The 12,820-nt window shown below is 36.1% G+C and overlaps 1 protein-coding gene across 1 annotated transcript; it reads left to right on the forward strand.

Moving 5' to 3' along the window:
• The first annotated feature begins 2,615 nt into the window (after positions 1-2,615).
• Positions 2,616-4,191, forward strand: LOC134219358 (serine protease snake-like). The gene is made up of 6 exons (XM_062698081.1): positions 2,616-2,919; positions 2,988-3,070; positions 3,122-3,231; positions 3,299-3,713; positions 3,772-3,955; positions 4,031-4,191. Exons 1-6 carry the CDS (start codon positions 2,781-2,783, stop codon positions 4,105-4,107), a joined length of 1,008 nt encoding a protein of 335 aa, XP_062554065.1. The 5' UTR covers positions 2,616-2,780; the 3' UTR covers positions 4,108-4,191.
• The last annotated feature ends 8,629 nt before the right edge of the window (positions 4,192-12,820 follow it).

The raw sequence follows: 12,820 nt of genomic DNA on the forward strand, positions 1-12,820 counted from the left end.
TTATTTCTATTATACATTATTAATTATTTCATGAAACGAAAACTTATTCCGAATATCAGATTATTGAAGCCTTGATATTCGACGATATCAAAAATGTATAGCCGCCAGACATTCTAAATACTCACGCTCCTCTAATGTGGACGTGTACAATACACATGTAGAAGTATTGGCTTGAGAAATGGATTGCGAGTGATTGGACTATGCGTCCAATTTGGGAATCTCGAGCTCGTTCAGTAGCCGCTAGGTTGCGAAGGCCGACGGAGGTCCTTCGTAGCTTAGTTGGTTAAAGCACCAGTCTAGCGTACTGTTGGGTCATGGGTTCGAGTCCCATCGAAGGGAAAGTGGTTACCTCCAATACATTTTCCAAATCAATATCTTCCACATAACGTACATATTCACATATGAGTTTTCATAACATTGTAAATTAACGTCCAAGTCGGGTGGTTTATTCCCCGGAAATAGGCAATTACCTTTGATTGAACAAAAATGTATGGTTTTGAGCAATTTTCTATATCAAGTATACCTATGAAGCCTCATACAGCCAAATACAGACATTTTACTGAGATTAACACAGACATTTAAAAATTGTATCTGGCATCGCTGTCTCTGGGTCCGGACTCGCTAAAAACGTTTTGCTGCTATCTACTTCAGTAGAAAAACCAATTCTATCGAAGTCAAAACACAATATGGGTTAACCTCCAAATTGTCAGTGCTGTGGTAGCATTCAACTGACAATACAGACTCTTTCGCCAACAGCTCAATCTGTGAGAAATACCGAGCTCGGTTTGAGAATCATTTCCCCCGCCCTGAAAAAGTCCATGCTAGGTCGTCTCTTAGACTATTCTAAAAGAAGCGAATAAATCTTTTGTTATGCGTATTGACCTTAAGGTCTTTACTCCAATTCTTGAAATTCTTAGATGGCCTGGAATGGAACATGCATTCAATTCTAATTAAATTTGGTTCAAGCGATCACTGTAAGCATGTTCTATTTCTAAAAGGAGCAAAAAGATTTCTCGATACGCATATTGACTTTTAGGCCTGTTCTTGGACTTTTGGGATTACCTGGAATGAAGGTATGTATTGGGTATTGGGTCTTTGGATTGCTATGATTATGTGTCATATCTAAAAATATTTAAAATATCAATGAATTAAGTGAAAGCTTAAATTACTAGTTAATCAAACATTCTATTCACGCAATATTTTTTACGTCCCCCCAATTGAGTGTAAAAACTGCTCAACTATTGTTTGAAAAATAATTCTTTTTGCTACATAACCCTTACCATGACCAATCATTTTAAATTCACTCACTTCCAGAGTTCGTACTTTTCGTTACGATGAGGCGAAATTAAAAGATTTTCGGGTCCAAGAAGAATCTTTTTTCGTAGTTAGTGGAGAAAGACATATTTTACTCACCACCCTATTTTCTAGGGAGCTCTTCTTAGCCGTGCGGTAAAATGGCTTTGAGATGCGCTCTTCTAAGCCACGTCACCACATCGCTTATAGGGACTAGATTCATTGTTCTCTAAACGCTATACTTTTGTTCGCATTAATGAAGGCACGAAAAAGATGGAAGGAGTGAAAAAACGAGCAAACTAACTGTTTGCGGCACTAGAAGCGAGCTTTTCACTCACCAGACTTTTTTTCTTTCCCGCAAAACGATTTCTCAGCGAAAATCCGCGTAAGCGACAATTCTCTGCTCATAAGAATTATGATCCCTGCTCACTTCTAATCGTTAGACAGCTAAAGCTAATAAATCAAAATCTAAAAAACTTTTTTTCAAATGGGCGTAACTGTATTTGACCTTGAAATTTGAAACGGCTCATACTGTCTCTATTTAGCATATTTCGTTCAACTGACGTTACGTTACCATATACATCACAATCTTTTCTTTCTGTTTGGTGCATTAGTTGAACAAAATAGTTTGAATTAAGAGCACAATCGCCATTCCGAAAATCAAGGTCAGAATCAATTAGGCCCTTTTGAAAAAAAAACTTCCTGGGAATATGTAGCTATTCGAGAAACTATATACTTTTTATAATAATGCAGCATTTGTTTGAATGATTAAAATATTATTGAATTTTTAAAGCAAGTTGAAGCATCCTATTTTCAAATAGCAAAAATCAATCTCAATTTTGAACGAAGCTAATATCATGCCTCAAGATACACTTCATACATGTAAAGGAATACCACCAAATAGCCTCCTTGTTCACAGCATGTTGATTAAACTTCCAAAACAGGTAGCTCAAAACGAACGACTAAGCCACCCCTCCATGAACTTGGCTACAGATATTAGAGGTAATAATCCACAGAGGAAGATTGTAGTTGTCGTCACGTAACATCTTTTGCTAGCGAGAATAAACTGGGAGCAGAATTTCATCAAAAAATCAATACGTTTTGAGAGTTATGTACCTAACATGTTTTAAAACGAGAACAAAGGGAAGTGCAGAGACAATCCACTATGGTTTATTATCTCTATTCTACAGACAAATGCATTTTCAACTTAGTAATCTTTAAAACATGCATGTGGTTACCTACGATCAAGCGAAACGAGTTTTGTTTTCATTTTACAGTATACATGTACACATTGAGCGGGTTTATTCTACAAATCGAGTCGAGCAACGCGCCTATAACATGCATCGTTTGCTCTTCACTCAACTTGACTACCTAAATACATTTCATAAAGAATATTATCTCCGACCATTCCACAAACCAGTCGTCCGTCAGCTTTGAGATGCTACGGCGATCGTCGCTAGCTGACTGAATCTATTTGATCAGTTGTGATGTTCAATTCAATGCTTCTCAATGTTACCGGCATCATTGTCATAGTGATTATTCTGTCCGAATGCATCGAAAGTAATTTTAACGACAACTTCTACAATGCATCTTTGCTAAATTTTTACAGAAGAACTGCATTAAATGGTGAAATATTTATTGATTTTATTTAGTGAAAGTTATGAAAAATCGATAATATTCATTTCGTATTTCAGACTTATATTCGGAGGAAGAAAAGTACAGCGTAGATCACAGTAGAAATCAACAACAAAACAATGCTGGAGAATTTTCACACATGGTTGGTATAATTAAATCTACACTAATAAAGCAAATAATGTGAATTTTGTAGGCGTCAGTTGGATGGAATACTGGAGACAAAATTCACTATTTATGTGCAGGAACACTTATTTCATCCAAGTTCGTTCTAACGGCGGCTCATTGTATGCTGAATGGCGATGGGTACATGAATATCGAAACAGTTAAATTTCACATCAATCAATATAACTTTGGTTTTGTCACATTTTAGAAAACAACCTACTGTTGTTCGATTAGGTGATCCCAATTTAGTTGGGGTTGGAAACGATGCTCTAAGTCAATTGATCGGAATACGTAATTTTAGAAGGCACCCCAAATATCGCTCTAGTAGAAAATATTTTGATATCGCAATCATAGAACTGGAAACTGAAGCTAAATTTGATGGAGCAACGTGCCCCGCGTGCTTGTGGCCAGAAGAAGATATGCCTACCGAAAAATTGCATGCAATAGGCAATGGCGGGATGGTTCATAAGAAACGTCCGAACCCACTCTTGCAAAAAATTGCATTATCGTACATTGATCGACCAACCTGCACTGAACAGCTCCCAGTTAGTACAAGAGCCCTACCCCATGGATTTTCCAAGGAGCAATTTTGCGCCGGGAGTGACAATGTGGATACTTGTGAAGTAGGTAAACGGTCTCGCGTGTTCAAGAATGAATTTAAACAAGAGTTGATGATTTCAGGGAGATTCAGGAGGGCCACTCCAAGTGGAGAGAGTTCTTAAAGATGGATCTGTTATACCTCTTGTCGTTGGAATAGTTTCGTTTGGATCACCATGCTCATCGAACTCCATAGGAGTTTACACACGTGTTGCATCCTTTGTAGATTGGATAGAGGAAGAAACTGAACAGAATTTCGATTACACAAGTAAGTATTTTACTATTTGCAAGTCTTTCGCAGTCTAATTTATATTAAAATTCAATTCTTCGAACTTATTTCCAGCCTGTAGTAGTTCGCCGTTCTGCCTTAGGAGAAAATGTGCGCACTCGAAAAAGGAAGAATACTCCGTGCTAAAATAAATCTGATTGAAAATCAAAAATTTGAAAATTGAAATTGAAAATTTTACCTTCCAATAAATGTAATGAACATGTTTGAACAGTGCATTTTAAGTCCCGAACACAAAAACAGTTTTAGTGATTACAGTATATCCAAAAAATCAGCCGATATATACAAGGACAATAACTTCCAGGAGATGTAATGGAAATGGTTTAACACGTATCGAAACATTGAGTAGCGGTAGTACTCCAGAACTCAAGAAAAGTATGGTTAATCCAGAATATTTAAAAACTATCTTACAATATCTTTCCCAAGTAACAAACAAAAACTTCTTCTTACATTTGAGATGAAAAAGTGGTCTCATAACAGCAGTATAAGCGTTGCACAAAAACACATTGCTCATATAGTTTCACATGTTAGTCAAATAAATCTACAAAAGTCACTTTTTACTATGTTACAAAAATTATTGTAGGGTGCTGTCAATACGATACACCGCGCGGCTGTTGTAATGTTTCCAAAAGCGCATTTGCACAAGATTCCACGCGGCGTTTCCCATTCGAAAGGAACAACCGCACCCTAGGAAACGCCGCAATGTTATCTCCGCATAAGAATCGAGTATACGGGCAGCAAAAAGCGCGGTGCGTCGTTTCCTTTGGGGAGCGCCGCGTGTACTTTTGGGCAAATGCGTTAATATTAATTACGAAAACGTTCATATTACAAGTTTGTATTTTTGCCTTTCTCGTATACAAAGTATACGTAAAGGCTATAGGATCACTCCAAAACCGAACTTTTGATAGAAGGCCCGGGGACCCATAGTGTTATATACCAATCGACTCAGTTCGACGAATTGAGGTGATGTCTGTATGTGTGTATGTATGTGTGTGTGTGTGTGTGTGTACAAAAATGTGAGACACACTTTTTGGTACTTAGCATTATCCAATTTGCTCGTAACAAGTTCCATTCGACGTAGAATTCAATCCCATTGTTTGCTATAAAATTAGATCCATCGGACATTGCGTTCCGAAGTTACGGCGAAAAAACTGTTTTTACGTGCAAAAAAAAAGCAAAACGCCCTATCTCGGATTCGAACTCGTGATCTCTGGAGTGGGAAGCGCATACTATACCACAGCACCATCAATACTCTTAACATGTGAGAAGATATATGCAAACATAAATCATCGAATTGGAGATATGTTTATTGCCTCTATATAGCATTAGAGTTTATCCTGCTAGGGTAAATGTTCCTATACTGGAAATATTAATGAATTGAGAAAAGAAAATATTTGTTTTTATCGTTTGTTGATTGAAACTATACAGTTTCAGCTTAGCTTAGACTGACTGTACATATCAATGATTGCTACTCCGTGATTGATCAGAACTGGTGCAAATTGCACTACGATCCAAGTGAATAGTGGTTTGGATTTACCAACTACTATTCTTGAAGTGCACGTTCGTGATTGAAAATAAACAGTTTCATTACATTAACTAATAGATAAAATATTGATTTTAAAATAAGATTTATTTCACCTAACCAATTATTCAAAATAGCTTCGTAAAAGTTGCTTCACCATTGATGTGAGGAAGTCAATTTTGTTATGAAAAATTATATTGGTGTGATGGCATAATTACATCATACCGCAACGAAATGAAACATATGTGGATAATAATGGGAAATATATAATAAGAACCCACTACCTACACTCAAGGTACGGGTGCCCTATGGAAATTACAAATGTCCGTTATCCGATATCCGTTCAGTAATTGAAAACCCTCTCCTATGTTAAACGTCATACATAACTTTTCTCATGTCTTATTGCTAATGCGCTAAGTCATGCGCTAAGAAAAACACAAATACCCTATATCACAGACTCATGTATAGCAATTTCAAAATGCATCGTGCTTTGTTCAACGCTCTCCCGTACGAATGCGCGTGAAAAAAGGAATGGCAATGTGCCGTCGCACAGTGGTGGGCCCCATATAAATGTCATACTAAAAGAATTTTCGAATTTTATTTGCCCATTCACATTTGTTTAGGAGATGTTTTACCGCATCAACTTTTAACCAGTTACCAAAAATTAAACCTACAAGATACCATCAACAAATTAAGGAATTAGCTCATTCACAATATGTGTGAGCTTCGCGAAAAAACGAATCTTTCGTTGTACGGGTTTCCGCCACTGCGCATCGGTCGGCATCGCATCGTAGCATCAGCAACACAAGCTTTGAATGTTTATTTTCAGCTTGCATCAGGCATCGCATTGTACACAGCCCGTACAGCGCGTACAGCAAGCCGTGCTTCTGTTCTATTTTTAGCACTGATAGAAGTAAATACCTATATGAGGCAAGAAAGCACATAGGTAGTAGATCATTTTGACGTCTGGCGGTCGTCACAAGAACCACGAAAAAAGTGCTGTTGGCGCCGAAGTGCTTGAGCAACATAGGGGGGTGTATGTTTCTTGCGTTGACTGCTTGTAAATTGAATGAATTTCAGGAAACATTCGCAAAGTGATAGAAAATGTTATGATGGAATAAAATTTGATTTTAATTTTTTTAAATGATTTCGAATTTAAACAATCGATTTAACAACTATATAATATAATAACATAATTATTATGTTTTGCTTTTTGCAGATTCCAAAAGACGAATTCGAGAACGATTTTGTGGTAGAGTATGCTGTGGGAGATTTGGAGAAAAACTCCCACAGCTTCTACCATACCACAAAAACGTTCTCGAATCTGTCTTTGAATTAGCAAAAAGCAGATCATAATAATTATGATATTATATTATATTAAAATTGCTTTATTGCATTTGTACATAATTGCATATTTGTACCATCTTCATTTTTAATTAATTTTCCAGTCCATAAATTGTCATTAAAAGCTTTTAAGTATATCATTGATTACACAATGGAATATATTTTATTCATAGGGCGTAAGGCAGGGCGAATATTTTTCTGAATTTTGTCTACCCCTTGAATGTATCAATTTGAAAGAAATACAGTAAAAAGTGTGGTATTCTAGAATAATCGTGTAGATTGGGAATCGAGTAGTTTGAGGTAGGCGTGCGTTAGAGTGTCAATGTGGAGTGAAATGAAGAGCAGTGTTTTGGTGAATAAATATAGAACCTGTAATTAAGAATGATATTGTGTTGTGTTCAAATATGGAATATCACATTGGCGATCCTAGCCATGAAAGAATCAGCTGAAGCAATGGTAATTATGGTTATGCGAGCGGTAAATCGAAGTGTTTTGTTTTTGTCAAACGGTAAGTTTTTGTTTTTTTTTTGTCGCGCTGAAGGCATCATGATGCGATGATTGTGAGATTGTGACAGAAGAAAGGAGGCATAGTGAATTATTCTATATGCCCTGTTTGTTTTTTTGAAAATACACGGTTAAGTAAATCAAACCAAACATAAATATAAATAAAAGTTCGTTTAAGTTGAGAGTAAATATAAAATTACTCATAATGCAATTTGATCATTATACCTTTTGTTTTTTCCGTTGATTCTGTTGATGGGTTGCATTCCTTGCATGATTATTTAAGAAATTGGAAAATCTTTATATAGAAAGAGCATTTCGCCGCAAAATTTCGCATGATAAGCTTCGATTTGCGAAGCATTATTGTGTATCCGGAAAAAATTTATACCGCTTTTTATACCGAAGTTGGGTTTTTCTCCAGATACAGGCAACTTTCATAACTTCGGAAGTAGTGCACTGGATTCGCCTAAAGAGGCGCTAAACAACGCATCAATTAATTTGACAAATAAAACTTCGGAAGAAAGTTCGGTTCGGAAGTCCTGACTTCCGAATTCTAACTTGGTGCTACGCCGACAATACAAACGTATTCAGTATTTCAGTATTTATAATTTGGCATGAAAAGATCTTTTGGGCTCGAAAGTAGCTTTTAAGAAGGATGTATTTGTTTTTGAAACTTCAACTCGGAAACTGTTTGTAAGGTAAATAAGTGACTAAGAAGGAATGGTAAGAAATCAATCTAGTTTTAATTAATAAAAATATAGTAAACAAAGGTTTTTTTTTTCCATTGTGCATATCGCAATGCTCCAAACACTTAACACACATCCTATTGTTTCAAATACGAGGCTTAACATAAATTTCATCTGATTGGAGAGTGGAGAGTGGTTATGTGTGCTATTATAGATTTTATTAGTTGAACTTATCGATTGTTGACAGTAAAAATGTATTAATTTATTACAGTGAAATGATTTAAATCTGGAAATATCTTTCTTCAAGAATTGATAGATAGCAAAAACTAAAGACGATGTAGATTTTTTTTTTCAATGATGATTAAATTAATAATTGAAGCTCAATCAACCATTGTATTTCAATGATTTTTTTCAAGTCCTGGTAGAAGGGTTGAGTGTTGTGTTGGGTGTTGTTGGAGATAGATGAGTCGGGTTAGGCCCAAGGCCATCTAGTGTTCGTTAAATAGTTGAAAGAGATGAGTCGGGTTAAGCCCAAGGCCATCTGGTGTCGTTGTGTATATTGAAGAGATGAGTCGGGTTGAGCCCAAGGCCATCTGTTATTTGTTTTCACTGCGGAGATAGATGAGTCGGGTTAAGCCCAAGGCCATCTAGTGTTGGTTGAATAGTTGAAAGAGATGAGTCGGGTTAAGCCCAAGGCCATCTGGTGTCGTTGTATATATTGAAGAGATGAGTCGGGTTGAGCCCAAGGCCATCTGGTGTCGTTGTATATATTGAAGAGATGAGTCGGGTTGAGCCCAAGGCCATCTGTTATTTGTTTTCACTGCGGAGATAGATGAGTCGGGTTAAGCCCAAGACCATCTGATGTTCGTTGAATAGTTGAAAGAGATGAGTCGGGTTAAGCCCAAGGCCATCTGGTGTTTGTTCTCATAGCGGAGATGGATGGATTGGGCTAATCCCAAGGCCATTTGGAGTTTGTTTTCACAGCGGAGATAGATGAGTCGGGTGAAGCCCAAGACCATGGTGTTAGTTGAACAGTTAAAAGAGATTAGTCGGGTAAAGCCCAAGTAGCTAAACTGGTGTTTGTAAAAAAGGTTGAGCCGAGTAAAGTCCAAAATTTGGAGTTTGTTACATCGTTGTGAGAAACTAAACCCAAGGCCAGTTTATTCCATCGATGGTGAGGACAAAGCCACCTGGTGTCCGTTTTAATGCTATCTTCTAAAATAGTCCTCAATTACTTTTTGGACATGCTATATTGTAAAATAGACGGAATTCTTAATGTGCGTTCAAACTTTGTTCACATCTGTGCGGGTAGGGTAAATGGCAAGCGGTATAAAGTATTCATCCTGTCGAGAAAAGTTGTAAGCCGAAAGAGTAAATTGACTCTTACTAATTATAGTTCATTCCAAACAAAACTCAATTTCTTGAGTCATTCCAAATCTATCGAGGATTTCAATAAAAGAAAAGGTATGAATTATTTTACAATTGGCACTTGAATATATGCGAAGCAATCGACAAAATCTTTGAAATAATAAAAAAAAAAGATTGGCATAATGAAAATTTATTGTGAGAAAATAGTAACGGGTACGTAAAACATTGAGAGAAAATTTGCAAGTTCCAAGTAAAATAGCTTGAAATTTGAATTGTATCGAGTTTTCCGCTCCCTGTATTTGACATTGGAATTAAAAAAAATTAGAGCTTGTTATTTAGCCGAATGAAACCCCTCATTGAAATACAATCATTCAAATAGGAGTATCATGTGATCATATGTAAATTTTAATTTTTGGCCTATAAAAAAAAAAAAAAAAAATTTTTCTAAAGTGTTTGTAATATGAAGCATAACAGAAGTAACATGCCACACGATGAATATTTAAAACAAACGAATCTGGTTGAACCCAACATTGTCTTATATTTTTTCTGACAAGAGTAATTCAAATTTATGGCCATATGCATCGCGATTACCTATTCCCCACTTCAAAGCTGGTATGGATGAAACAAAGAGTAAATAGACGTTCTCCACATGAACTTTCCAACTCTGTTTAGTATTGCGCTACAAGATACTTCTAACGCTAGAGTCTCATTTTTCGGAGAAAGATTCAATCAAATTGTTGAAAAATATTGGAGAAAAAACTACATACAACTTGCAAATATTTCTGATAATCGAAAAAGTTAAATTCAAGGTATTGCCTTGTTAGTGCCTCTGCAGTAGACAAATTATGCTGAAGGCTGTATGGCTTGTTTAGAAAAACGCTCCGAGCTAAAAAAAAAAAAACAGTAGGTGTGAGATATGATCTAAGAAACGTTGGGCACTGTTTACTAGTTTTGATAAAACATATTCAAATTCAATTCAGAAAAATATCGCATCAAATAAAATGTTAGTGGCCTTCTCGTTTATTGAATAAAAAGGTGGAAATATATATGAGAATAAAATTTTTATGTTTAATAAAATCGATACTATTATTTTTTTTTGTGTGAATGATTACTATAATATTTTTGTTTATATTGGGTATTTTAGCATAAAAGGAAACGATAGTGGTATATTCTATTCGCTTTTTAACCAGAATCGCTATTGTGTTTTTTTTTAATTATAGCTCCGGGATGTAATTATCAATCAGGTTGTAATTAGCATCATAATAAAAATGCTATGAGTTTTATACTAGAATAACTTCCTGACGACAAACAGATGTCATCACTCTAGTATATCTACTTATGCTTATAAAAATATTGTACCTTATCCATATATTTGTTTTGTTATTGTTATTTTTCAGCTAAGTTCTATATTCCTCAGCAAATATTTTCTAGGTTAACAGCGATCAATTAAAGTTTTGGTTGATATTCGACTTGGACTTTAAAGCAGCCTGCGACTCAGTGAAATGGAACGAACTGTGGCAGAGAATGCTAGAACATGACTTTCGATCATTGCTGATTAAATTGATTCTTGCGACGCTATATGGGTAAAAATCGAGCTTCGGAACAAACAGTGGAACATTTGATTCATTCATGACATTGGGGGAACTGAATCAGGGCGATACGCAAGTGCTGTTCAACTTAGCCTTTGAAGGTGTTTAGGAACGGTACAAGTTATACACACTAATTTTGGTTTGGCGGACGACATCGATATCATTTGCAGAGTAATGGGAAAAGCAAGTTTGAGCGGAAAAAAAAGCGGCGCTCAATACTTGGAGGCGTGGTGCAAAATGGAGAATGGCGCAGATGTATGAATCATGAGCTGGACCTGAACATGTAGTTTTGTTTACCAGAGGAGAGAGCTGAAAATTGGCTGATGATTGGCAACCAAAGAACAAGCAACCTGGGAAATGGATTGTTTGACCATCAAAGAGATAAGTGGAAAGCTGCTAAGAATGCAAATGAAAACCAAATGCTGAAGGGCGGAAACCAAGCAGTTTGACAGATTGTGTTGATTTATTTCCATAATTTCAACAAATATAACATAATTATTTCCTTTTTTTCAGTTACTTTTTTCATTGTCACCGGAGGAAGATGAGGTTAAACGACATTACAATTGTATCTATGATAGCATGTCAACCGATAATCGTACTGAATGAATCGACCGGCCACAACACCTACAATGCGTCAACCGTACGGACTTAAGAACGAACTTCGTCTGCTGGTTACACTTTTCTGTTACATTAATAATTTGGTACATTCTTATTTCTGTCAGGGGAGGATGTGGTATTCTAGAATAATCGTGTAGATTGGGAATCGAGTAGTTTGAGGTAGGCGTGCATTAGAGTGTCAATGTGGAGTGAAATGAAGAGCAGTGTTTTGGTGAATAAATATAGAACCTGTAATTAAGAATGATATTGTGTTGTGTTCAAATATGGAATATCACAAAAAGTATTGGTAATTCAACGACATGTGGTCGGGGCTTAGCCAAATCGCACCAAGACGGCATTTTGACTGACTTGTGGTACTTCGTTCGCAAAAATAAAACGAACATCATACAATATCAATTTTTATGTCTATTTGTTGTAGGATATCCATACGATTTGTTATCAATTAAACCTGATAATCGAAAATTTGAATAGAAAAATGGGTTATTTTTATTGACGCTCAGTGCGATTTGGCAGAACCCCGGCCATGTGAAAACACAAATATTCCCAACAAGTGAATATTCATTATTATCGATTAAATTAGATAAATTCTACAAGCGACAAATTTATTCGCATTATAAATAACAGTTAGTTTGATTGGATATTGCACTTTTCGCATGTCCCAAATATGTGCATGGAAATTCATTTAAAATTACAAAACACCTTTATCTGAGGAATTATTTACGAAAACTTATTTCTCGTAGGGCTTGTAGACCAAAGGTGTCATAATACAAACGATTAAGTTCGAACAGAGCTGCAAGTCTTTATAATAAACGCACAAAATGGAAATATGCACATTTCAACACTCGATCCAATTGTATGATCTTATTGATTGGGTGACAGAAGCCTAAGCTGGATTCTGACTTCAAACTGGGAAGCACTCGAATGTTTGCCAACTGGCTATATCCCGGGATTTTTTTGTAATACTAAAATAAAACGTCACTGCATTCGCTTCAGTCGCTTGCCGTTGGATGAATATTGCAGAAGGACGCAACACGCCCCATTGGCCCATCACCCCGGCAAGGGTGAAGTGCGTCAATTTTAAAATGATTGTTAAAATGTTAAAACACATTTTAGCCGAAAATAGTTAGATTTTTCGGATTTGAAATTTAATTTTCTTTTAGATTGGCAACATGAAAGTCTAATTATTTCGATTAAAAGACATGTGTAGATAGTGTAGTAG

The sequence above is a fragment of the Armigeres subalbatus genome, chromosome 3, assembly GCF_024139115.2.
Source record: "Armigeres subalbatus isolate Guangzhou_Male chromosome 3, GZ_Asu_2, whole genome shotgun sequence".
Classification (NCBI taxonomy): domain Eukaryota; kingdom Metazoa; phylum Arthropoda; class Insecta; order Diptera; family Culicidae; genus Armigeres; species Armigeres subalbatus.